The sequence below is a fragment of the Bombina bombina genome, chromosome 2 (genome assembly GCF_027579735.1).
Source record: "Bombina bombina isolate aBomBom1 chromosome 2, aBomBom1.pri, whole genome shotgun sequence".
In the NCBI taxonomy this organism is placed as follows: Eukaryota; Metazoa; Chordata; class Amphibia; order Anura; family Bombinatoridae; genus Bombina; species Bombina bombina.
In genome coordinates, this window is record NC_069500.1 from 396333890 (window position 1) to 396361877 (window position 27988).

At 35.7% G+C, this 27988-nt stretch overlaps 1 protein-coding gene across 3 annotated transcripts in view; it reads left to right on the forward strand.

Annotated features, from left to right (window-relative positions):
* The first annotated feature begins 2099 nt into the window (after positions 1–2099).
* Positions 2100–27988, forward strand: part of SFSWAP (splicing factor SWAP) — a 589383-nt gene continuing 563494 nt past the window's right edge. Inside the window, exons 1-4 of one of the 3 annotated variants that reach the window (XM_053701864.1) lie at positions 2268–2379; positions 10828–10964; positions 11344–11513; positions 11988–12119. In XM_053701864.1, coding sequence (XP_053557839.1) covers positions 10909–10964; positions 11344–11513; positions 11988–12119 — 358 coding nt within the window. In that variant the 5' untranslated portion in view covers positions 2268–2379; positions 10828–10908. Of the gene's footprint in view, positions 2380–8770; positions 11514–11987; positions 12120–27988 lie in introns of those variants that run through there. The other 2 variants (XM_053701863.1, XM_053701865.1) reach the window with 2 other exon arrangements.

Genomic DNA, 27988 nt, shown 5'->3' on the forward strand with positions numbered 1-27988 from the left:
TATATATATATATATATATATATATATATATATATATATATATATGTGTGTGTGTTTATATGTGTGTATGTCTGTATTTACATCTATACACATATAAATAAATCTGTACACATGTGTAGACAAAAATAGTTTTTATATATACATGCATACAAATCTTTACACATGTATATGTATGTATCTCTATGTTAAAGAAACACAAATACAAAAAAGAAACCCAAACAACACGGCTGAGCCTACAAAACATGTAGGGCCCAAGAAAGTCTCTCCGGATTAGTGAACACTTATGTAAATCACTTGCAGAAGAGCAGTAAAACAAAGTCACTCACCACACAGTAATATTATCCAGTGTTGAACTTGGCCGCGTAGCTATCTGATATGTAGCCGCCTCTGTGCCGCTCCCGAAGATCCCTGCTTCTATCAAGCGGCTCACAGGGCCTCCTCTGTGCTCCATACACTGACCGGCTCGTGTGTGGGTGTGGACTATTGCGTCACCAGTGATCCTCCAATTGCAGGCGTTCTTCTCCGGGGAAACCAGGAACTTGGAACCGCTCCAAAATACAGCTCTTGCTGATGGGTCAGAAAGGACTGGAGTAAATCAATTCAAGGAAAGCAGGATACCAACATCCATCTCATATGTAAAATCAGGATATTTTATTATGGCATATTTAAAAAAGGTTAGAACAACACAGCAACATTGACACAGAGTCAGACGTGGGCGCAGCACACAGGCATACGCGTTTTGAAAAGAATTCCGTAGTCACAGCCTGATGTGTTGACCCACACACCTGTTTAAAAACCTAATGGGCTAATATAATTGGTTAAAATTCAAACAACACCCCATAGACTCTGACCAATACAATAACACTTGCTGTTTCAATACAAGTGAATATGGCTTATATTATCTCAGTTAATAGCACTAATATGATAAATAACAGTTAACAAATTGTCAATTGGAAATACAAGATGAATGAGCAAAACATACATTCATGAGATTCTAATATGCAGAGGGCCCTATTTACATTGCTCTATATGGGTATTATATGAATGCAACTTAGGGAAGCGAATGTCACTAATGAAGCTTGTGGATTCTCTCCCTTTATCAATATAGCGCCATTCTTTATTGCACTGGTATGTCGTTTACAGGTACAGCTGCATATTAGAATCTCATGAATGTATGTTATCAAATAAGTCGGCTTAAACAGCTGTTTGGAGGAGGTTGGGCCACAAACCTGGTAGACAACTTCTTTTAGAACACCGGCAGTTTGCAATCTCACGCACAATGATAAAGCTGCCCCTTCATATGTTGTTAAAGTGATTATAAAGTTTAATGAATAAGTGTCCGGTATTTAAAAATAATCTTAAAAACAGCGGCACTTTAATTAATTAAACTTTACAAAGATGCTTATTTTTTAAAATACTTACCTTTGCGTTATGGTAAACATAATGCTGATCCTCAGCCCCCAGCTCCTGCTTTCATTAGCATATCAATGTCGATCCTGGATGCCAAAGGGGGCACACAACAATTGGAGGAAGCCGGATTCATCATCGATATGCTAAAGAAAGCAGGAGCTGTGCTGCGTTATGTTTTGGTATTTTTAAAAATAGGCGTCTTTGTAAAGTTTAATGAATGAAAGTACCCCTGCTTTTAAGATTATTTTTAGGTACCTGGCAGTATTCATTAAACTTTACAATCACTTTAAATATGATTCATGAAATGTGTTCATTGCATTTATAATAAATACAGAAAAACTGACTGGACACACCTGTTAAATATGATCAAATAAAAACACACGGAAGTAAAAACGTATTTCGTCTTAAACTTACAAAAACCATGCATGTTCTGTGAATGTAAATGGGTGAGTTTATTATATGAATTACGACGGTATGCTGAACACTAAAACGCCATATTGTGATTGGCGTAGTGGTTGTTCAGAGAAGCACTTTCAAGAGTTTAACACGATTTCCAAGCCTGCCTTAATAAAATCACCACACCTCCTATGTGTTTTGTTTAATAATAATAGAATGCAAGTGATTTGTATAAGTGTACGATCACAGAACTGGGATTTTTTTGCGTCAGGAATCTGCCGGAAGTAAGAGTGTCGGTCGGAAATATCTATGACACCATATTGAGTAAGGGGGATTAGTTAGGTGACGAACATCAGGCCCCTGTTTCTTCTTGTGGATTTTGATTTAGAACGGAATGTATAGTGGAGCTACAAGAAAGAAAAGCCGATCGAGCGGCGGGAAGACGCCAGCGGCAGAGCTTTTGGTTTTCGGCTACGCGTGTAAAACCTTCAGGGATGATGAAAAGGCCTTGTACCACGAACAGGGGAGACACCTCATCCCGTGGATGGGAGAGTCCCAAATCATGATTGATAGGTCGGTTGGATGCACATAAAAAAAACAATAAACATAACCAGATCTGAATAATCTTGTTTCACTTAATGATTTATTCTTGCAGCTGTTAGAAAGGCCTGGTGCACTGTATGTGTGGTAGAGGCCCATTTCATGCATGTCTTTAAAGTATTCTGTCTGTAGTGCTATGGTAAATTATTTTAAAACGTATGATAACCTATCCAATACATATATCTCTGCCCTAGACCGTCATGGAAACACTTGCAAAATTAACGAAACGTCACAGTTTGGTATTAGATGCAAACTTGCGTGTGTGTATATGTATCTCTATCTATTTAATTGTATCTGAAGTTGATACTCCATCTCCAAGTCTTGCACGACAAACATTATCTGTTAATACACACATATATAAAACAAAATTATTATTTGTTTTCATTGAGATAGCAATTACAGGTTCAAACATGCATAAATAGTATTGTGTATGTATTTATCCCAGACTCAGAGCACTATTTGAAGTGACAGTAAAATCCTTGTAAGTACATATATCAACCAAATCAATACATAAAAAAAACAAAACAAACTTGTTTTCTGCAAATGTTTTTTAATAGCCACACTTAACCCAACACTTATGTATTTGGAGGAGCCAGTCAGACTAGCAACAGTCACTTCGTCAGTATAAATGGCATTGTTGTGCCTTTATCTTTTGAAGCTAATTAGGTAAATATACTTAGATTAACTAAGTTCTAAAGATCGACAGAATAAAGCATGCCCCCCCCCATGAGAAATCAGACAAGTAAAAGTATTCAAAACAATATATTCCCCATTAAAATAAAACTTTATCATCAAATTTTCTTTGCCCTCTTGGTATACTTTGTCGAAAGCAAAACCTAGATAGGCTCATATGCTAATTTCTAAGCCCTTGAAGGCTGCCTTTTATCTCACTGCATTTTGACAGTTTTTCAGAGCTAGACATATAAATAACATTGTGCTCACTTTGATGAAGATATTTGAGTCGGCACTGATTGCCTAAAATTCAAAATAACTGAGATAAGGGGGCAGTCTTTAGAGGCTTAGATACAAAGTAATGACATAGGTAAAATGTATATTAATATAAACATGTTGGTTATGGTAATAGTAACAAAGGGGATTATTTATATTTTTATATAATAACAATTCTGGAGTAGACTGTTCCTTTAAAGGGGTACTAAACCCAATTTTTTTTTTGTATTTCATGATTCAGATAGAGCATGGAATTTTAAGCAACTTTCTAATTTAATCCTTTAATCATTTTTTATTTTCTTTGCTTTCTTTATTTGAAAAAGCAGGAGTCTTAAGACAGTTCACCCAATTTTTTTCTGCATTTAAATTGTTCTCAATGATTCATTTTGCCTGCTGGAGTGTATTCAATTGTTTACAAGTAGCTCCTTTACCCTTATTTTGGCCTTTGAAATAGCTGATTTAGCTTGTGGTATCCCAACCTATACTAAACACAGCCAGCAGAAGAAATGACACAGTGGAGTGCATGATAGTGAAGTAATAAAATAATTTTATATTGTTCTCTCTATGTATTGAGCATTGTTTTTCTAGATATATATAAGATAAGGAAGAATGTGTGTACACAAAGTGATAACATAATAAGATATATTACCTGAAGCTCAACCCATTGTAATAGGCTGTGGTTTAAAAGCACAAAACCAGCTACTTCATATACACAAACCTGAAAATGCAATTTCTCATATATTTTAATACTCGTCAGCTGGTATAACAAGTCATTGAAAATACATTAATATAAAAACAATTTGTGTACTGTCCCTTTAAGAGCTGGCTAATTTTTGGTACAGCACCTGGGTAGCACTATCTAAATGTAGCCACCAATAAGCAAGCTCTACCTAGCTGCTGAACCAAAAATGGGCCTGCTCCAAACTTACATTCCTGTTTTTTAAAATAAAGATAGCAAGAGAACAAAGAAAAAATTGTAGGAGTAAAGTAGAAAGTTGCCTAAAATTGCATGCTCTATCTGAATCATGAAAGAAAAAAAATTGTGTTTAGTATATGCATCACTAAAACATTTTATATTGAAATCTCCAGGTGTTTACTATTCCTTTTAAAGTGAAAGTAAATCCTAGCGTTTTACAAACGCTAGGATTTACTATTGAAACAAAGGGGACTTTCATTCATGAAGTATAAGGTACTTCATGTAGAAAGCTCCTTTATTTGATTCAATCGATCTCCGTTTTTTTCTTGTAAAAATTTTTTGGCTAAGAGATGACATTTTCACCTCTTAGCCAATAGCCGTGCGGTAAATCCGGCTTGGCGCCCATGGATTTTTTTTTGCTGTGGGTTCCTGTACAAGGTAAAAACAGCGATCGATTGATTCAAATAAAGGAGCTTTCTACATGAAGTACCTTATACTTCATGAATGAAAGTCCCCTTTGTTTGTTTCAATAGATTTACATTCACTTTAAAGTCTGCCTGGCACCTCCAACAGTGAATGAGTTTTAAAACAATATACTCTTGCTGCTAAGAGGTTTAACATTAGTTCATGTGTTTGGATTGATATGACTATTCACACAAAGTGTATATTGTAAAATTAATAATGACATTGCAAAGCCACGGATATACAGTTTTTAAAAAAAAAAGTTACTTCTAGTTTCCTTTCTCATGATTTTAAGCTTTTTGTAAATGAATACTTCCTTCCTTGGCTCCTGAAACATGTTGCTTACATATATATATGACTGTGTGGTTAATCCCACGACTGGTACAAAGCATAACATTGCCTATATGCATAGCTACAGCATAGGCAGTAGATTGCAAATCTGGAGCTGTCTTTATAACCTTTTTCTTTATATGGGTTAATAGGCAGAACATTTGTTATTTCACTGTTTGCTTAAGTGCATACATAATTGCAGCTTTATGTCCCGTTAATGCTAGATTTTTTTGTCTTATTTGTGGAGCTTGTTCAGTAAAGTGTATATCTCTCCGGTTTGGAAAATTAGATCCATAAAATATTCTTAAAAGTGTTGGATGTTTACTCACTAGAGCAGTGGTTCCCAAACTTTATGGTCTCTTTAGTACCCCAAAGGGCTTCTGGGAGATCATGACATTGTGAATTGGTTAATGGAATTTTAACAAAAACGATTAAACATTGCAGCCTTGAATGTACAGCCTCGTGCTACATAGTTAAAGGGGCATACACCTTGACATTTTTTATATAGTGTTTAGTTATGTGTAATAAAATAACTTTGCAATATATTTTTCATTATTTATTTTGCCCCCTTTAAATGCAATTTCTAATAATCACTCAGAACTTGAAATGCACCCTGCTATCGTCTAAAGGCTAAGTCTGCTACATAGTTTTTCCAAATAGGCTTTGTTAGATAAGAACTGGTTTGCTAACTTTATGACAGTGGCTAGTCTGTGGAGTAAAGCTGTGACTGGCTTCTCCAAATAAGGCAAATGATGGGTGGAGTTTGGCTATTGAAAAATAATTGCAGTAAAAATTATGTTAACTTCTTTTAAGAAAATGTTAAGACTTGGCTGGTATGTTATTCTATAGCGACATTTCAGAAATGTCTTGTAATTATAAGGTTTACTGTCCCATAATTTCGGGATGTATAACCTTTTGGACTTCACAAAACAAATGCTAGATAGAATGAGGCATTCAAAGAAGATTAGTCTGAGAATAACATCTAGATGTATTTTTTAAAGTTTCAATAGTTGTTTAAATAGTGACAAATCAAGTGTATAGTTTTAATGTCTATAAAACAGTGGGAACTGTCATATTATAACTTAGGTTACCTTCTCTGCTGTGGCCAATAAGGGACAGTTATAAATAGGTCACTAGAGTGTGCAGCCAATGACTGCGTGGATTATGTGTTCTGCGCTTCCACTTCTAACAGGAACTTAAAAGCTCACACATTCCGAATGGAATTGAAAGAAAAGAGGACAAAATAAATAATGAAAGTATATTATAAAGTTTTTCTTATATATACAGTTTGTCATTTTATATTACCATCTGAAAGTGTTTAATGTGCCTTTTTAAAATATATTTTAAAGTGATTGTAAATTTTAATAATTTAATCCACAGCATATAACATTATTTATAAAACTAGGGGTACTTAATTCTTTAAAAGTTTTTTAAAGATGCTTCCTTTTTAAAATATTTTCCATCTAGTGATGGTAAACATTGTGCTGTTCCTTCACCCTCAATCTCATACTTGTTTTCTGTCTAACATGACGAATCCGGCTTCATCCTATAGTTGCGTGCCCCACATGGCGTCCAGCTCATGGGGCACGCAAGCATTAGATGATGCCAGATTCGTCATCTTAGACAGAAAACAAGGTGATCATCTGAAATTAGAGAGGGATTTTACCCTTCATATAAAATTGGGTGATAGCCTCTATCACATGAGGGATTGGATACCACTGTAATATTCAGGTGATCGCCTGTATAGTATAGGAGTGGTGTCTTGTCCCTTACAGGGGATCATTTAAAAATGGCAAAAACCTGCAAAGGCAAGTAATAAAAAGGAACACGAAAACCCAATATTTTTCTTTTGTGATTCAGACAGAGGATGCAATTTTAAACAACTTTCCAATGTTGTTGTTTTTTTTTTTTTATCTAGTTTGACTTGTTGTCTTGGTATCTTTTGTTGAAAAACATACCTAGATAGGTTTAGGAGTAGCAATGCACTGCTGAAAATTAGTTTAACACAGGTGAGCCCATGACAAGAGGCATATACAGTATCTTACAAAAGTACACCCCTCACATTTTTGTAAATATTTTATTATATCTTTTCATCTGACAACACTGAAGAAATGACACTTTTCTACAATGTAAACTAGTGAGTGTACAGCCTGTTTAACAGTGTCAATTTGCTATCTCCTCAAAATAACTCAACACACAGCCATAATGTTTAAACCATTGGCAACAAAAGTCAGTACACACCTAAGTAGAAATGTCCAAATTGGGCCCAAAGTGTCAATATTTTGTGTTGCCACCATTATTTTCCAGCACTGCCTTAACCCTGTTGGGCATGGAGTTCACCGGAGCTTCACAAGTTGCCACTGGAGTCCTCTTATTATTATTATTATTATTATTATTATTATTATTATTATTATTATTATTATTATTATTATTATTATTATTATTATCGGTTATTTGTAGAGCGCTAACCTCCTCCATGACGACATCTCGGAGCTGGTGGATGTTAGAGACCTTGCGCTCCCCCACCTTCTGTTTGAGGATGTCCCACATATGCTCAATAGGGTTTAGGTCTGAACAAATGCTTGGCCAGTCCATCACCTTTACCCTCAGCTTCTTTAGCAAGGCAGTGGTCGTCTTGGAGGTGTGTTTTGGATCGTTATCATGTTGGATTACTGCCCTGCGGCCCAGTCTCCAAAGGGAGGGGATCATGCTCTGCTTCAGTATGTCACAGTACATGTTGGCTTTCATGGTTCTCTCAATGAAATGTAGCTCCCCAGTGCCGGCAGCACTCATGCAGGCACTGACCATGACACTCCCACCACCATGCTTGACTGTAGGCAAGACACAGTTGTCTTTGTACTCCTCACCTGGTTCCCGCCACACACACTTGACATCATCTGAACTAAATAAGTTTATCTTCGTCTCATCGGACCACAGGACACGGTTCCAGTAATCCATGTCCTTAGTCTGCTTGTCTTCAGCAAACTGTTTGCAGGCTTTCTTGTGCATCATCTTTAGAAGAGGCTTACTTCGGGGACGACAGCCATGCATACCAATTTAATGCAGTGTGCAGCGTATGGTCTGAGCACTGAGAAGCTGACCCCCACCCCTTCAACCTCTACAGCAATGCTGGCAGCACTCATACGTCTATTTTCCAAAGACAACCACTGGATATGACGCTGAGCACATGCACTCAACTTCTTTGGTCGACCATGGCAAGGCCTGTTCTGAGTGGAACCTGTCCTGTGTGTTCGGCCCAATTTGGACATTTCCACTTAGGGGGGTACTCACTTTTGTTGCCAATGGTTTAGACATTAAAGGGACACTGAGCCCAATTTTTTTTCTTTCGTGATTCAGAGCGTACAATTTTAAGTAACTTTCTAATTTACTCCTATTATAAATTGTTCTTCGTTCTCTTGCTATCTTTATTTGAAAAAGAAGGCATCTAAGCTTTTTTTGGTTTAGGACTCTGGACAGTACTGTTTTATTGGTGGATGAATTGATCCACCAATCAGCACGAACAACCCAGGTTGTTCACCAAAAATGGTCCGGTATCTAAACTTACATTCTTGCATTTTAAATAACGATACCAAGAGAATCAAGAAAATTTGATAATAGGAGTAAATTAGAAAGTTGCTTAAAATTTCATGCTATCACACACACACACAAAAAAAAATTGGGTTCTGTGTACCTTTAATGGCTGTGTGTGGAATTTGTTTCAGGGGACAGCAAATTTACACTGTTATTAAATCTGTACACTCACTACTTTACATAAAAAGATCATAAAATATTTACAAAAATGTGAGGGGTGTACTCACTTTTGTGAGATACTGTATGTTTATCCCCCTATCAACAGCAAGCGCCTAGTAGTGCACTGCTGCTCCTCATCCTATTTATGTATACTTTTCAACAAAGAATGAGATTGAAGCAAGTTAGAAATGTAGAAAGACATTGAAAATTTTGTTTTAAATTGCACAGCAAATTAGAGAATAGAAATAAATTGGCAATTTTGTTTAACATTGCGTGCTCTTAACTGATCCATAGCAGTTTCATTTTGACTCTACTACCCATTTAACCAGGTTAACAAACTGACATATCAAAAGGAATGGACTTTCTCGTTTGTGAAAGAAGCCTTGTACAGCTAATCAGACCTTTAATGGTCAGATATGTGTCAAGTCCTATACATTTTAGCAGAATGTATCCAGAACATGAACTGCTGTTTCACCTCTTGAATGGAAGAGTGGTTTTAATTAAGGCATAATAATTATTGTACATTGCTTTTATTTCTTGTTTTAAATAATGTCACAGAATGAAGCTTCAGTCAGTGGACGACCACCATGTGTTCTTCATGTCTCTGGGGACACTTTAATGTTATTATTTTTGTTTAATTTGAAAGAGCTACAACCTGGTTGCCACAATAGAAAATTAAACACTTTTGTCCTTTAAAGTTTGAATTTTTTATTAATTTTGTTCCCCACCTTTTACCTGCAGTTGTGTAACAAATATTGTAATCAATAACAGCAGTATTGTTGGTTTCAATTATTATGATTTTTGTGCCAAAACAATTAAAATTGTTTGTCTTGTGTAACTATTTTTTTTCTCTGTTTTCATAAGTTTGGATGTCACTTTTCCCCCAATTAGCTTGGAAGCATGTTTTTTTATTTTGTAAAGATTTCATATAGAATAATTTTTTTTTTAATGTTAAACAGACTTCTAAATAGTTTATATTTAAGTGGATACATTACCAAAATGCAATATATTTTAAACGTATTATTATCAGGCCTTGACAATCCAGTTTGCTATTTCTACCACAATTTTAAATTTTAGTTACTTGACTTTTTTGCATTCTTTTTCAAACATCCCAAAAAATAATTTTCCATCTCTCTTAAATAAACACATTTGCCAGCCTCATTTATATTTTTGGTTAGTTGTAAAATGACCCTGACAAAGTCTATAATTTTATATAATTTCAGCCATGGAGCCAATCATTCCATTATAAGGGACATTCTAGTGCAAAAAAAAAAGACATGCTATAGTTTTCATGTTCCTTTTGCCCTGCTGCCCGTTGATCTCTGGTCAAGCCCTGCTCAGGAGCAATGAGCATTGCAGCTTCGGACCAGCAATTCTCTGTAGCTCCCAAGAAGGACTTTACTTATAGGTTTAACCCCTTTGTGGAGTTAAAACATGAATTTTGTACCAATGATTATCCAATAAATTTAGAATATTGAATGTTTGCACTAGAATGTCATTTTAAATACTAGATACCGTTAGAGTTTTTGGTTTTCTAATTCTGAATTACTTTCTTATGATGTCTTGTTTCAGATAATCACAGGTTTGCTTAGCCTTTTGATAATTTGATCTGCTCTAGGTATTGTAGTGGGGTTATAAAAGCCCTTTTAAAATTGCATAGTGAGTAAGCAAACTACATTATATATCACGTAAAAAATACAAGTTCATCGTAATCTTAGAAAGACAAAACCTATTTTCTTACTTGTCCTTTGCAGTTTCATTGTGCGAAGATGCATAACCACTTTTCTTTATTTTAAAGATTATTACTAACTCATAATCGCAGCTTTTGAAACATCCAATTTTAAATATTTCAATACATTTAATAATTCATATTGTAGACTTACTCAACGGAATAATTTGTCAAAATTTCCAACTATTTTTATTTGTTTTGTGACTCCGCCTTAAACTTTACATGTATGTTGCTGTTCCTATGTATGTGTGTGTCTCTACTGCATAACCAGAACTTATTTCTTCAGCCATTTGGCTAAGTGTCGAGCCTAGCCATGATATTACCACCATGGGACCAACGTTTCTGCGGAGAAGATCTCTGCTGAGAGATGTGGACCAGCAGTAAGAAGCGAGAAAAATTCCAGCGTTTGGTTCTTGCGGATAGGTATTTATGTGTTCGGGTTCGTGTGAATGTAAACTATGAGTTACCAGACCCCCCCCAAAGCAATTCAAATACAAAAATGAATGGTTGGTGAAAACCCATACGGTAAGCGTTCTTAAATAACTGCCAGTAAGCACCTCGGCAGTAGAATTTTATCGATTGATACAAAAAAAGTGAGTTTCTTATGAACTAGTTTTCCACTATCATAACACAATTTCAGTCTAAGCAATGTACATTATACTTTTAATATCTAGACAAAATAAATATAATCTTTTAAACAAGCGTGTTATTTTTATTTACATAAGATGTAGGCAGGTAAGTTGCCATAACCTAGTACTAAAGTTTGAAGTACCTTGTAGTGATCATTTCATTCATGTTGCAGGTATGATGGACGTGGTCATCTTCATGACCTTTCTGAGTATGATGCTGAGCACAATTCATGGAATAGAAACTACAACCTATCTGAAGAAGAGGCTCGAATAGAGGCCCTGTGTGATGAAGAGAGGTATTTAGCCTTGCATACGGACTTGCTTGAAGAGGAAGCAAGGCAAGGTACATAATAAAAATAATAAGCCATAAGATACACCGGACCCCCCCACAAAAATCCTTGAAATTATTTATGTTGATGTTATACTCACTTTTCTGATATTATCTGTTTGACAGTACCCAGAGGAATGGAAAAACAGCTGTCTGAATGTGGACCACAGGATAGTTTATTTGTAGAGACCCTCTGACTTTGCCAAGCATTTCAGGGCAGACTGGAATGTCAGCCTTAAAGCAATGTATCACAGCCTTATGGCAATCTTACTGATCTTTTGAAGTATATATGCATTTGTTCATTGTTTTTTTTTTTCTGTAAACTATGATAAAAACAGAAATATAGAGTCATTTGCCTTTTTTCCTGTTCTGAAATAATTACTGACCCAATATATAGTACTGTGGTATTTCACCACCTTGTATGAAACGCATGTTAAAAAAAAAATTCAATATGCTTTCTTCTAATGTCTGCTGTGTTTCCTTTTGAAGAGGAAGAATACAAGAGGCTAAGTGAAGCTTTGGCTGAAGATGGAACTTACAATACTATGGGCTTTCGCTATAAAAGCGATTATTACGACCCCTCGCAGCCCACAGAAGAAGATGATGCGCAAAAAGATAAAGGTATTTATTTAATGGAACACTAAAGTAAAAATTAAATGTTTTTTTTTTTTTTTTTTATTCAGGTAGAGCATGCAATGGTAAACTACTCCATTTCTCTCCCATTATACAACTGAGACACCAACACCTTCTGAGCATGTGCAATAATTCACTGTATTTATGTATATGCATTTTATGATTGGCTAATGGCTCACATGATGCATGGTGAAGGAAAATTGTTCACATTTTGACATTTGTCAGAAAAAAATCTATTAGTTTGAAATTCTAAGTGCTTTTGCATTGTCTTTTTGTTATACATTTATTGATTATGCAATTCTACTGTATTTGATGGTCCTCTAAGTTTCTTTAAAACCTTAAAAGGACACTCAAGTCAATATTAAACTTTCATGATTCAGATAGTCTTTTTTTTTTTCTATATTTACACCTTTTGAGTCACCAGCTACTACTGAGCATGTGCAAGTATTCAGACTATATCTATATGCATTTGTGATTGGCTGATGGCTGTCACATGATACAGGAGGAGTGGAAATAGATTTTTTTCTGACAAATTTCAAAGTTATGTCTACTACTCATTTCAAGTTCAGTCTAAATTTTATTCCATTGTCTTGTTGTTATGCATTTGTTGATATGCAAATCTTACTGTATTTACTGGTCCTTTAATAGTTAACCCCTTCACTGCCATACTTTCAGAGAATAACTTGCACAAAATACCGGAGAATTTTTAGCATTTTTCTATCACTCCATTTAAACAGATATATAGCCTTTTTTTAATTCTATTTACACGTCAAAGCTATATATAAGCTAGCTAGACAACCTAAGTTATTGATCTAGGCCTATTTTGGTATATTTAATGCTACCATTTCACCACCCAATGCGATCATATAAAAAAAAATAACTTTTCACAAACTTTGGGTTTCTTAATGAAATTGTTTACTTACCGCGTGTGCAATCAGAGCACAAATGATTGTAAAAGCTTCTCTGGGATCCCCTTTGTTCAGAAATAGCAGACATGCATGGCTTTGCCATTGCTTTTTGATAATTAAAAGTCTGCTAACTGCAGCTACACGCCACACTTCTATTGTTCCAGGCAGTGAAGGGGTTAATCAGGTAGCTTGTAAGGTTAATTTTAGCTTTAGCGATTTACCCTCCCACCTGATCCCTCCCAAACAGCTCTCTTCCCTCCCCCCCCCCCCCTGGTCACCACCATCTTAGGTGCTGGCAGACAGTCTGCCAGTATGAAGATTTAAAGGGACATGCAACCCAAACTTTTTCTTTCATGATTTAGAAAGAACATGCAATTATAAACAACTTTCTAATTTGCTTCATTCTCTTGATATCATTTGCAGAAAAGTATATCTAGAAAGGGTCAGTAGCTGCTGATTGGTGGCTGCTCATAGATGCCTTGTGTGATTGGCTCATCTATGTGCATTGTTTCTTCAACAAAGGATATCTAAGGAATGAAGCAAATTAGATAAAGTAAATGAGAATGTTTTAAAATTGTATTTCTATCTGAATTATGAAAGAAACATTTGGGTTTAATGTCCCTTTTCAATGCACTTTTTTTAATTAAATATTTTTATATTTTTTTTTTGTATTTTCCTCCCAAACAGCCTCCAATTGTTGCTTGCCCCCTTTAGCGTCCAGCTTGTGGGGCAAGCAATGATTGGAGGAAGCTGGATTCAGTACGGGATGCAGGCAGAGGAACGTATGTTTACCATAATGCAATGGTAAATATTATAAAAAATAAAGTTTAATGAATTAAAGTGCCCATGTTTTTAAGATTATTTTTAGGTACTGGGCTTTAATTAATTAAACTTTGCAATCCCTATAAGATGAATCATCACTTATTCTGCCCTATTAATGTATGAACTTTAAAAAAAGAAAAAAGAGAGCCATGCCTATTCTTATAAGACCTACCACCTGTAAGTTATTGTGCAAACACATGTTGATGGTTTATGATAAAAAATATTCACTAAACCAAATTGTATCCTCACTGCTATTGCAGAAAATGATTTTGCTTGTCATGAGCAGCAACTGTACTCATGTACCTAGCCCAAAGGAATATTGAGGTTATTTATAAGTAAATTATTAAAAAAATATCAGGATTGACGTACTATTTATTTTTAAACAAAACATTTGCTCTTGCTATTTTTTTTTTTTTACTTATCTCCTTTATCCTACTTTGAAATGAGTATTCTCTGTATGTACAGTTTAAATTAGCTTAGTTTATTTTGGCTCACGCTAGAAGTTTCCATGAATTAATGCTTTCCATATCTCAGGAAAGAACTATTGTTTATGAACATTGGGATAGATATAATGTTTTAACTTCCCTCAGTTGTTAACCGTAAACAATTGCCGTTTTCTACAAAATATAACAGTATATCAATTTTCATATAACTGCATGTAATAGACACTACTATAAAGAAGAATATGCACAGATACTGATCTAAAAATCCAGTATAAAACGTTTTAAGAACTTACTTAGAAGCTCCCGGTTTAGCACGGTTGATGGGACACCCACTGCAAGGAGATGGGTAAACCAAAAGAACAGACACTCCCTCATCCCTGCATATGAAAAGACAGATAACATAAACAGGAGTCTGTAAACGCATGTATACATCTGGCACTGTGGGACTCCAGACAAAACACACAATCCTAATCTATCACAATCTTAGTGACCAATTAATAACTGCTGAATTGGCCTCAGCAAAGAAGGAAACCTAGATAACTATATGATGGCACCCATTGCTTTAAGGAAACTTACATTTTTAGTTGTTGAAACATTTGGAAAAAAATATATAAAAAAGAACATATATATTATATTATCCAGTTAATCTTTGTTTTTAATAATTCTATTTAGCATTTATTTTGTGTTTGAAGAACCTTTAATTTTGTTAGTGTAGTCCTGCTTTTGTTTCTACTAGTGTCACATATGTTCTCAAATTGCTTCACTAAGCTCTTTAGACATGATGAATGCTGAAAACCTTTCCCTGCTCCAAATTACAGCTAGAATATTGGTTGGGGAACATTACAATGCCTGCTGAAGAACAATTCTAAAACCAAAATATCATCCAAAGCAAGACATGACAAATCTAACCCACATCTGTATCAACAATTTAAAACAATGCCGTCTCTAAACCACTTCTTTGGAAAAAGGGAAATGTAAACATTTTGCAGAAATTTACAGTAAAAGATTGTAAAAACAACAATATTTACTAACAAATCAAATTTGGTGAATCCAGCTTGATAGACCCATTCGACCTAAAAGCGATCTTACATTGCCCAATTTCTAAACTGCCTAATCAGGTGACTAAGATGTTGACAATAAAGAATGTGGTCTTGGCATGGCAGAAACTGTGTAAGGAAATAGAAATATCCCCTTTTTATCTCTGAATTTTTACCGATGTAAAGGCATCCCAGAATTCAACCCAGGATTCACATATAAGGTATTCGAAAGAATGGAAGGCAGTGATCTGGATTAAACAACTGTCACAGCAGACACCCTAATTATGTCCTTCCATGATATTGCAACACAATACGGGTTACCCAAAAAAGATCACTTTGCGTATTTGCAAATTAGACATTTTATATAGCAGAGGTTAGAGGGAAATATGGAAGGGAATGGTCATATGGCCCTCTGAGAAGCCTAATTAAGCAGTATCAGGAAGGATCTCCATCGATTTCTCCATTTTATCGCCTTATGAATTCTAACAATAATACGCTCCAGGTGGAAAAGATACAAAAAAATGGCAGAATTTTTGTATTCAAATTAGTCTAAATCTGCTTAATAAAACAGGAAGTTCACTAATTTAGCGAGAAGCACCTTTAAAAATAATCAACTCCATTATATCACCCCTTCCATTCTATCTAAATGGTATAGAAAAACTAGCTACTGTTGGAAATGTAATGCAAATCAAGCAGAAATTTGCCAACTTTTGATGAAAATACATTTTTGGTTAAGCAGAATAATCGAGACCGAGAAACTTAGATGCGCAGTTGGTAGTCTTTTTAGTTAAATTCTCTGAACAACATAAAAATGATAAATTACTCAATACCATAGTATTATTAATGCGGAATCTCATCTTAAAGAACTGGAAAGCCCTTAAGTTTGCTGGTTTTAAAAAAGAACTTACCACGCAATGTATGGTGGAATAATATGGTCTTAAAAAACCCCAATGACCTACAGTTAAAAGGCTATTTTTTATAAATGGCTGCTGGTTATTCAATCTCTACCTCCAAATGTACAAAAACAATTAGTATGACTTTATTAGTAACACTAGTAACACAGCTTTTGTCTTACAGAATGTTTTTGCTGGATACTTTCTTCAGCATTGGATAGATTAGAGAATCTTGGGATGATGCGAGGAAGGAGGGGGTCGATACTTCCTCCTGTCCTTTCCCTTACCCTCCGCTGCCCTTGTTTTTTTTTTTTTTTTTTTTCCTCTCCTCTTCTGGTGATGATTTATGTATATATACTTGAGAAACCCTTAAACTAAAAATTTTAAGAGGAGAGAGAGGTTACTTACATAAATGATAAGGAATTATATATCTGTTGTGTTAAGAAATATTTAATTATTAAAACAAAACCAATGAGGGGGCGTGTCCTGGCCATGACCCTGCATGGTCGCAATATCTCAGGCTGGAGATTAATTCCCACTAATCTACTGATTATCAGCATCCATACTCTTTGACCACATATTCAGATAAACTATCTCTCACTGAGTAGTTTGATATGTATATTTGCTGCGTGCATGACTGTTCAGTCTAGATTCAGACCGTTGCGATTTCAGGCGGTGGCCTATATACAGATTTTTATGCCTACTCTGTTTAACTCACTAAGCAATAACCGTTCAAAATAATTATAGAAAGTCATAGAGGTTGCTGGTGCTGACTGCTAATAGAACCAAATGTTGGGGGATAGTTTGATTCATCTTGTGAAGGTCCTATATCCTATCTTACAACCTCTACTTACCCTGAGACAAACTTATTTACTGACATTCCATTCCATTTGCCAGCACATGGTGTACCTTTTCAATGGGCTATGCACTCTAGCCCCCACTGTCACACGTCACATAGTCACTCACTGCTCATTATATATTCCCTCATGATTACCCTTTAATTTGACAGTTCGATATGGCCATCTATCATTCGTTTATAAAAAATATTCCCTTATCTCCATCTGTGAGATCCTATAGGTCCTCCTCCAATCACAAGAGCTTGCACCCAGATTTTAAGAACCCTCCTTTTAAATTTAAATTGTAAGCTATAACCACCAATTTACCAGCCCATACCCATTACTCTCCTTTTTTTTTTTTTTTCTTTTCTTTTTTTTCATACTTTTTTTTAAAAAAATATCCCGGTCCAAATAATATTATTGCTATATCATTAAACTCCCTGGACACGTCCCCATCACCTCCCAATAAGCCATATACAAGCTACTGTTAAAATTAAATCTCATTTTACCCACAATCCACCTCTACCATTATGGCTGATGGCAATTATGTCTCTGTGTTCTTTTAATTTATATGCCTCAATAGCGTTTAGTAGGCCCAAATTTCCTTGCCTTCCCTTAGCCGGCGAGGGTGAGAGGGATTCTAAGTAATAATTTGAAGCAATAATACCCAGATTCACATACCTTGCTTATTCCAGAACATATAATCCTTGTTAAAGAGATACTGTTAGTTCCATCAGCATCCTATCTTAGCCAATATGGGTACATTTGTTATACTTAAGTGACATTTATTACTTCAAGCTAATTCATCATCTTATTCTTGTGTACTAATCTCCAAGCGGTGTTTACCCGCTCTTCAAATCTACCAAATATAAAGAGTACCTTTTGTTAATTAATTTGGAATTACTATTGCTGATATATAATCAATGAAAGTTTGATATATATTTTTTTTTCCTGGTTTGAACTTTAAGAAAAACACCCCCCCTGTATATTGCAATAAAAAGATATTTAAAAAAACAAATTAAATTTTAAATATTTGATTCCAGTCGCTAAGTTCATATAAGGAGAAATCAACATGAGCAATAAACACCACAGTGTGTGAAACCTACTGTTAAAGTGCCATAAAACATTTTGAGTTATGTGCATAAATATTTCCAAAAATTTGCAGAATTACTTTAGTGTTGCCAAGGGTAGCCTGCTCCACCACTTATTATCAGTGTCCAAGTCCAAACCTTGTGCTATCATATAACGTGTGCATGTGAGGATAATTACTTATGCAAGAAAAGGGGGTTTGAGGAGGAGCAGCAGCAGGTATCGCTGTTGTTTGTTGCCAAGAGGCTTGCTCATTTATAATGTCACATGCATTGTGAAAGCTTCAGCATTAAAATGTGCACTGCTTTAGTCAGGTGTCATGTGACTCTGCCCCTTCCATGCATGTGCACGAGTGCATTTTGCAGAAGCTATGGCCTGGATAGCACCTTTCATATATGGAAATGCTGAATTAAAGGGGTTAATGGGGCTTAAAACCAGAACCATTTTGCTGTAAGCTTTGGCTGCATTGTATATTTAGAAACTTGTTAGTTCATACTGTTTTTTTTATGTCCCTTTTAAATATATAATGAAGGAAATATTCAGGAGTGGGAATGCTTTGCTTACATTGATCATATAAGATCAACTTCTGAAGTTCATAATGGAATGAGTGCTAATTTGCATGGCTTTGTCTCCAACAATTACCAAACCTCAACCCCATTGAAACTCTTTGGGGACATTTGAAAAGGCAAAACACACAATATCTCTAGACACTCCCTAGGATGCTCTAAGGATTGCTGGAATAATTTGGATTGTAAAATTTTGTACAAGCTTTTAGGATCAATGCCTGGCAGAGTTTTAGCAGTCATTAAGGCAGATAATTTAATAATGATGCATATGAGTATAATTGAACCTAACATTATGGGTACTAATGGTATTTAATATTCAAAAAAGATGTGCATTATCCATATGAAATCTATAAGTGACATCATGTGACTATATGATGTTATTGGTTACTATGTCAGTGGATTTCGTTTATGTGATTGGTGGGCCTAATTCAGTAAGTGTTTTTTGATTGGTAGACTATTTAAGTAAACCAATCCCTGAGAGAGCTCTAACTGGCGAAAAGCGTGTCAGGCTCGTGCAAGAGCTGCATGATGTGAAGTGGAGGGTTGCAGGGGTGGTATTCTGATTTATATGTGACTTTATTGTTGCAAAACTATTTTTGCTATTCTTTACTGCACTTCTCATTCAGTGATGATATTGCCTCACTTAAAGGAGCATAAAACTGTAGGTTTGGCAATAATGACTTGCATTTAAAAAAAAAAAAAAAGGTTACTTAAAGGGACACTGTACCCAAAATTTTTCTTTCTTGATTCAGATAGAGCATGACATTTTAAGCAACTTTCTAATTTACTCCTATTATCACATGTTCTTTATTCTCTTGGTATCTGTATATAAAATGCAAGAATGTAAGTTTAAATGCCGGCCCGTTTTTGGTGAACAACCTAGGTTGTCCTTGCTGATTGGTGGATAAATTCATCCACCAATCAAAAACTGCTGTCCAGAGTTCTGAATCAAGAGAAAAGCTTAGATGCCTTTTTTTCAAATAAAGATATCAAGAGAATGAAGAAACATTGATAATAGGAGTAAATTAGAAAGTTGCTTAAAATTGCATGCTCTATCTGAATCACAAAAGAAAAAAATTGGGTTAAGTGTCCCTTTAACATGAAGTAAATTAATTAGAAGTGTTTTTGTTGTGTTTTTTGTTTTTCTTAGATGTCATTGTTTTATGCTTACCGTTACCTTCTCTTACCCACAGATACTATTGCTGTAATGATTCCCCCTCTGGCTGTTTACAAATAGCCATTATGTATGCCTCCAATAAAATACACTATATTCAAATGAGGTTGTTGCATATGTAAGTGGTATAAGCGCGCTCCTGTGCACCTGCGCAGTGAATGACAATATGTAGAGCATGCTCAAAGAAAAGTAATGTAAAGCAGACAATCTTTATTTTTATTACAAAAAAAAATTGGTTGGGTAATCGAGCCTGTTTTAAAGTAATTTTTATTTATTTAACCAGTGTGTGCAGTTTGTGAGTGCAGCTCTGGCTTATGTTGTGAATTAAAAAAAAAAAAAAAAAAAAATCCATGTTACAAAATAACAATTGAAGTGGAACACCTCCAGCGCTAGTACTACACAACTCTAATGGGAAGTGTGTGATGACATTACCTGCATGATCTGTGCAAGTGCAGGATTAGTGTAACGCGGAAGCTAAATGTAGCTTCACCGCACTCTACTTCAGGACATGTTAGCTGTGGCACCGCAAACATTAATGTACGCATGAGTTGAAGCTGCGCGCGCTACCCTACCTTGGTAACCCTCTGTTATAGGTATATGATAATGAGCATAACGGATGGCTGGCAAAGTGTTATAGAGTCTTATGACAATATCTCCTAAACCATTAAAGGGACACTGAACCCAAATTGTTTCTTTCGTGATTCAGATAGAGCATGAAATTTTAAGCAACTTTTTAATTTACTCCTAATATAAAATTTTCTTCATTCTCTTGGTATCTTTGAAATGCAAGAATGTAAGTTTAGATGCTGGCCCATTTTTGGTGAACAACCTAGGTTGTCCTTGCTGATTGGTGGATAAATTCATCCACCAATAAAAAAGTGCTATCCAGAGTTCTGAACCCAAAAAAAAAAAGCTTAGATGCCTTTTTCAAATAAAGATAGCAAGAGAACGAAGAAAAATTAATAGGAGTAAATTAGAAAGTTGCTTAAAATGGCATGCTCTATCTGAATCACAAAATAAAAAAATTGGATTTGGTGTCCCTTTAAGAACTGATAAAGTAAGGTATATGGCACTTTATTTTAACTAGTAGAATGTTCCTATTGGAGAATATTATTTTTGGGGGGTTTAGTGTCCCTTTTTAAGGGCTTCATATGGAAATGGACTGCAATCTCAAAGTGGACCAGGTACACATCCTATGACCCTGCAAAATGCACACTCACACCAGCTGCACAGCCCCCAGACAAGTCTGGGTGCAAAGCCCATAGGGAAAATTACAAAACTAATTAACACCACATACAGAGTCTGGCACTCGCTTGCAAAAACACAGCTATGATTAAAAGCAAAAAATGGAAGAGTTAGTTACTGCATCTGGCCAAAAGGGTCAAGTCCAGGAACCACGTTAAGGTCTCTTCCCTAAGAGAGAACTGGGTATGGGTGTACCAGAGTGAATGGATTAAAATAACACCTACCTTTTTAGTACTGTTAGATCGCTCAATCCAAACCAGGATAACATTATTTGTGAAGAAAGCCAAACAACCGTGTTTGTGTGGCAAACATTCATGGCGACTTTTCCAACAACTTATATTCTTATATAATAACAATTACTTTTAGATACAGGGTATAGTTCTGTTAATGTTTGTCTATATCACTTCATTCATCACTTTATTATGCATTCACTATTATTTGTCACAAGACACACAATTTTATAAATATATAAATGATCTCTTATTTCCCCTATATTAAATATTTTGGCTACCACCTTATAACATTGGAATTGAGATGGGTCTATATCAGAATTTATTATTTTAGTATGTTTTTAGTGAGCATATTATTTTTCACAAGACACATAATGTATAAACATAGGAAGGATCACTTATTTCCCCTAGATTAAATATTTGGTTATAATCTCCAAATAAATATAACATTGGAATTGAGAGGGTCTTATATCAGAATTATTATCTTCTATTTTGGTATATCTTTATTGAGCATAACATTTCCTTTTTATTAATGTAGGGGTTTTCACTACACCTATTAGGTACTCCAGCACATAGTAACCAGCATATCACTGGTTAAGTCTGTCGCGCACTTCCCACGGTTGATAATATAACACACTTTTTAGGTCACATAGTATAATATGCATCAAAGGATTAGTCACTATTTGGATCCAATGTTTTGCATTGCAGGCTATTTTAGTCTTCCATTTTTATAGATTCTAAGATTTGTCTCCATAGGGCAGTTGCCCTCGTTGGTATCCATTTTTTATCCTATGAAATAAATGATTACCTGTTTGTAGCCGTTCTAGCACTGGACTCTTTTGTTTGTTAGTAGCTATCAGACTTGCTACTGGGCTCACAGGTAACAGCTGGGAAGGAGACCGGGCGCATAGCGCTACATCCGGTGAAGGATCCGGTAGCGAGTTACACCAGGTCAGCAGAGGTTGGAGGTGCAGCAAGTGGAGTAAAACACTAGATAGTGTGATCCTAAACGTGGTTTCCAGGAGAACTCTCCAAACTTCGATGGATTTCAGAAGATTTAAGTGAGTGCTCAATTTCTCTGCTTTAACTTAATTGCTGTATATTTGTGCTTGTAAAGATCAATGGCGTGCTGACGCTGGAAGAACCGACATAGCAATATACACACTTGCTCATTATGTTGGTATACTGTTAGTGCTGAGACTTTCAGTGCTATTGAGCACCCAGGACTGTGCATTCTGCAAGGTCATAGGATGTGTACCTGGTTCAGGCTGAGAATGCAGTTCATTTCTGTGTTTTGTATGTGTCTAGGGAGATTACATAAGGCCTGTGCACCCTTGTGTGGTTGCCAGTTTGTTTGAGAGCTTGTATTGTTTGGCTGTGGATAAGTACCCAGGAGGGAAGAGACCTTGACGTGGTTCCTGGGCTTGACCCTTTTCCTGGGCATGACTAGTTGGGGGTTAGAATCTACTAGTCCAGAGGGAAAAAGTTAGTAGTCCACTCAATTTTAGAAAAAGTCATCCGCTGCAATTTCTAAGTTGATGGGGCCACTGGAATATGCTAAAAATATACACTCATTTCAAATCTAATGACTGCAACACACTCAAAAAAGTAGACTATTTACCACTGTGTAACATCACCTTTTCTTTTAATAACACTTATTAAGCGTTTGGGCGCTGAAGACACCAGTTGGTTAAGTTTAGCAAGCAGAATCTCCCGCCATCCATCCAGCCATTATACATGTCTCCAGCTGCGCAACTGTATGGGGCCTTCATTGTCTTATTTTGCGCTTCATAATGCGCCACACATTCTCAATCGGAGACTGGTCAGGACTCCAGGCAGGCCATGCTAGCACCTGCATACTCTGCTTACTCAACCATGTGCTTGTAATCCTGACAGAATGTGGTTTTGTATTGTCCTGCTGGAAAATGCTGGGACATCCCTGGAAAAGACTACGTCTGGATGGCAGCATATGTTGCTCCAAAATGTATACATATCTATCTGCATTATGTGCATGGTGCCCTCGCAGATGTGCAAGTTACCCATGCCATGGGCACTGAACCCCCCTCCTCCCCCCCCATACCATGTCACATGCTGGCTTTTGGACCTGATGCTGTTAAAAGCTTGGTTTGTCCTTTTCCTCTTTGGCCCGGCGAGCCCGACAGCTGTTTTTTCCAAAAACGATTTGAAATGTTGACTCGTCAGACCACAAAACATGATTCCACTTTGTTACTGTCTATCTCAGATGAGACCTAGCCCAGAGAAGTTGGTGGTACCTTTGGACAGTGATGTATGGCTCCTGCTTTGCATAATAAAGGCTTAACTTGCATCTGCGAATGCAGCTGTGAATGGTATTAACTGACAAAGGTTTACCAAAGTATTCCCGAGCCCATGTCAGGATATTCATTACAGACTCAGGGACAGTCTAGGCCAAAATAAACTTTCATGATTCAGATAGAGCATGTAATTTTAAACAATTTTCCAATTTACTTTTATCACCAATTTTGCTTTGTTCTCTTGGTATTCTTAGTTGAAAGCTTAACCTAGGAGGTTCATATGCTAATTTCTTAGACCTTGAAGCCCACCTCTTTCAGATTGCATTTTAACAGTTTTTCACCACTAGAGGGTGTTAGTTCACGTATTTCATATAGATAACACTGTGCTCGTGCACGAGAAGTTATCTGGGAGCAGGCACTGATTGGCTAGACTGCAAGTCTGTCAAAAGAACTGAAAAAAGGGGCAGTTTGCAGAGGCTTAGATACAAGATAATCACAGAGGTTAAAAGTATATTATTATAACTGTGTTGGTTATGCAAAACTGGGGAATGGGTAATAAAGGGATTATCTATCTTTTAAAACAATAAAAATTCTGGTGTAGACTGTCCCTTTAATTATGTTGTGCACTGTAGAAGGTGAAATGCCCAAAATCCTACCAATTTGTCTTTTTGAGGAATGTAGTTCTCAATATTGTATTATTCGCTGATGCAACTATTGGCAGATTAGCAAGCCTCGACACATCCTTGCTCTTGAACTAGGCCTTTTTTGGAGGCTCCTTTATATACTATGATTACACAATTGCCTCACCTGTTTTCACAGCACCTTCTTATTTCAACTTGTCACATCGCTATTAGTCCTAAATTGCCCCTGTCCCAACTTTTTTGGAACGTGTTGCAGTTATCAGATTTGAAATGAGTGAACATTTTCAAAAATACATTAACGTGTTTTTAATACAATACAGGGTAAATTGAATTGTCAAGACTTTTTTTTTTTTTTTTTTTTTTTGCATTTTCCATACTGTCCCAACTTTTTCGGAATATTTAGTTGTGTGTTATATATATATATATATATGTGCATATTCCTGTAATTCATGTCACAGACCATAATTTTAATATTTCTCTTTTTTAATGCATTTTATACAAAATAATTTTATAAACCTAATATATCAACAGGAGACATGTTATTCAAACAGGAAAAAATAGAAGTTGATGGGCTAATCAGTTAGTTCCCCACATACCACAGTGCCAGCAATTAGTCTGTTTAGTGCAGCAGATCGATCTTGATGATTCTCAACCACAAAATGTGATGAGGAGCAACAGCTTTGTTCTCATCTGACCTAGTGTTACTTGTGTTTTATCCTAATAGCTACTGCTGATAACGTTTCTTAAATATTGATGATGTAATGTATCGAGCAGCTTTACAGAATTGATTCTTAGTCAGAATGAGCATTAGGATAAAATTGAGCGTTTTCTATCCAATTCTATCAAAATAATTGATGTCCCTTGGCTTCAAAATACATTATAAAAAGACTCAATGGTTCTTTCATCTTGCCTGTTTAGTATTCAATGGCAGTAAAGTCTGTATTGACCCTTTGTAAATACAATTTTTCCAGTGGAGTAGTGCTAATATTTTTGCATGGATTTGATTTTGCAAGTTGGCTAGAAGTCATAAGCATATTTGATTGTGTTTGAGTAAAAAAGGGAGAGTGAATTAGATGTATAAATTAAGTTCTTGACAATTTTTCATATGGTTGAATAGGTATCCATTCATATTGCTGCTCTGAACTGCACAGTGTGTGTCAATAAATAGTCTTCTAATTTGATTGTGACATTTAAGCGTGAGTGTAAACAACTTTTTTTTTTTTTCTGAGAAACATTTCTTATTAGTTTTATTTTAACTCCTTCATTTTAAAACTTGTGGCAACCAGACTCGTGAATGAGTATCGCTGTCTGTTCAGAAGTACAGCAGTTAATTGTAAATGTCATATTTTCAAACTGCTTTTACATCCACTTCCTAATTAGCTGCTGTTTAGGAAATGTTTGCTTCGGCTGACAAACAGAGCTGTCTTACAAACTAAATATGCTAATGAATGGCTCCACATCTCTTCTTGGTGGGAGACTAACTGATATGTCTTATTGTATGCACTGTTGGTAACCTTTGGGATCTCATTTTCTTGCTGTGCTTGAGCATTGGCACATACCATGTCTGATCATATTTTCCTTATACTAAATTGCTTACAAAAGTATTGTTTGCAGTTTTTTGATAGATAAACCCTGTTCTTTGGAGAAACCATAAGCAATCCTTTCTATTTAATTATATTTTTTTCTTTTACGTCCACATCCCCCGTCAGATGTTTAATTTTATGCTATGTATAAAACCTGTATTTCTGGCAGCATTTTTTTTGCAATGTGTGTATTTATGTATACATATATACACTTATGCAGACAAACAAGATTATGCCTTAACCCCTTGAGTGCTAACGGCGGCTCTGAGCCATCGCAGAGTTTCCCACTCTGGTGCTAACGACTCAGAGCCGTCGCTAGTACTCTCCCACCTTGAGGGAGATCTAGGGGCTTCCACCTGCTCCTACCCCGGCGATCGGGCCAGCATAGTGACAGGCATCGCCAGGGCTTCATGTTTTGCACGGTGACGTCACGCGCAACTTTATTAAAAATTTACAATACAAAGTATAGGGAAAGGGGGCATGCTGCTTAGATGCCTGTATCTCAGTCATCTGAGCGGCTACAGACCCCCAAGACCCACCATTGGGGGAAAAAAAAATACAAAAGTTAAAAAAAAACAACAACAAAAAAAAACTTAAAGTGATGGTAAACTCTCCCCTTTTTAAAATCAGATCTGGAATGTAAGCGCTATTTTAGATGGGGTTTTATTCATCATGTGTAATGAAGATGCGCTATAACTTAGTTATTAATATAGATATGAAATTCAAATACCCCACGTTGCACCACCCACTTCAAAAGTCAATTTTCCTGTCAGCTAAATGATTGAATTACTCTCCAATCAATGCTCTAGCTACAACAAAAGTGCCAGATGGGGAGAGCGCTGATTGGACAACAATTCAATCTGTTAGCTCGCAGAAAAAGTAAGTTATAGCGCATCTTCATTACAGCTAATGAATTAAACTCCATCTAAAATAGCGCTTACATTCCAGATCTGATTTTAAAAAGGGGGAGAGTTTACCATCACTTTAAATAACCTTAGCACCCAGGTGGGAAAGTGCTTAGCACTCAAAGGGTTAAAGGACAAGTAAATACAGTAGATTTGCATAATCAACAAATGCAATAGCACTTAGTCTCAACTTCAAATTAATAGTAGATTTTTTTTTTTTTCTTTTTCTTACAAATCTCAGTAATGCCTTTTCCACTCCTGTATCGTGACAGGCATCAGCCAATCACAAATGCATATACGTATATTTTGTGAATTCTCGCACATGCTCAGTAGGTGCTGGTGTAAATGTAAAAAGACTGCATATTTTGTTAATCAAAATAAATTGGAAGGTTGTTTAAATTTGCCTGCTCTGTTAGATCTCCTCAGTGTATGCATTTCATTCACTTGTGGTTGGTAAAAATGTTAAACGTAAGTAGGTGGTAAATCGAGTAGTAAAGAAACTGCATCAGGAAAGTAACCAATAAGATGCCTGTTTAGTAGCTCTTATCTTCTTTGTTAAAGAGACCGTTAACTCATTTTTTTTTTAACTTTCTTGATTCATATGGAGCATACAATTATAAACGTTCCAATTTTTTTTTTTTTTTTTAAATCTCATATGCTTTGTTCTTTTGGTATCCTTTATAGAAAAGCATGCATAGGTAGGCTCAGGAACAGCAATGGACTACTGAGAACTAGCTGCTTATTGGTGGCTGCACATATATTAAGTCCTATAGAATTTTGCAGGGCTATATAAACAAATTATATTAGCTCACTCAGTGTGTTCAGTTAGCTCCTAGTAGTGCAATGCCCAGAAAAGGAAACCTTCCTCTGATAATAGAAGTGAATTGAATCAGGATCTGAATCATGAAAAGACCTAACTACAAGAAAAAGGCCAAGTAATAAAGGACCAGGAAAGTCAAAAGTATTTTTTTATGATACACGTACTGCATGCAAGTTTAATTGTTTTATTAAAATAGACTAGTTCTCTTGGTATCCTTTTGTTGAAACTTTCCATGAGAACATACCTTACTGCCTGCATACCTAATGCAGCTTATTCATTTACCATAGCAGAACTTTACATGAGATGTATATTTACTTAAAGGGACAGTAAACCTAAAAAAATAATGTTCTAAAAGCTTTTTTCCATTTGAATTTTTTAAAAATATTCCAGTT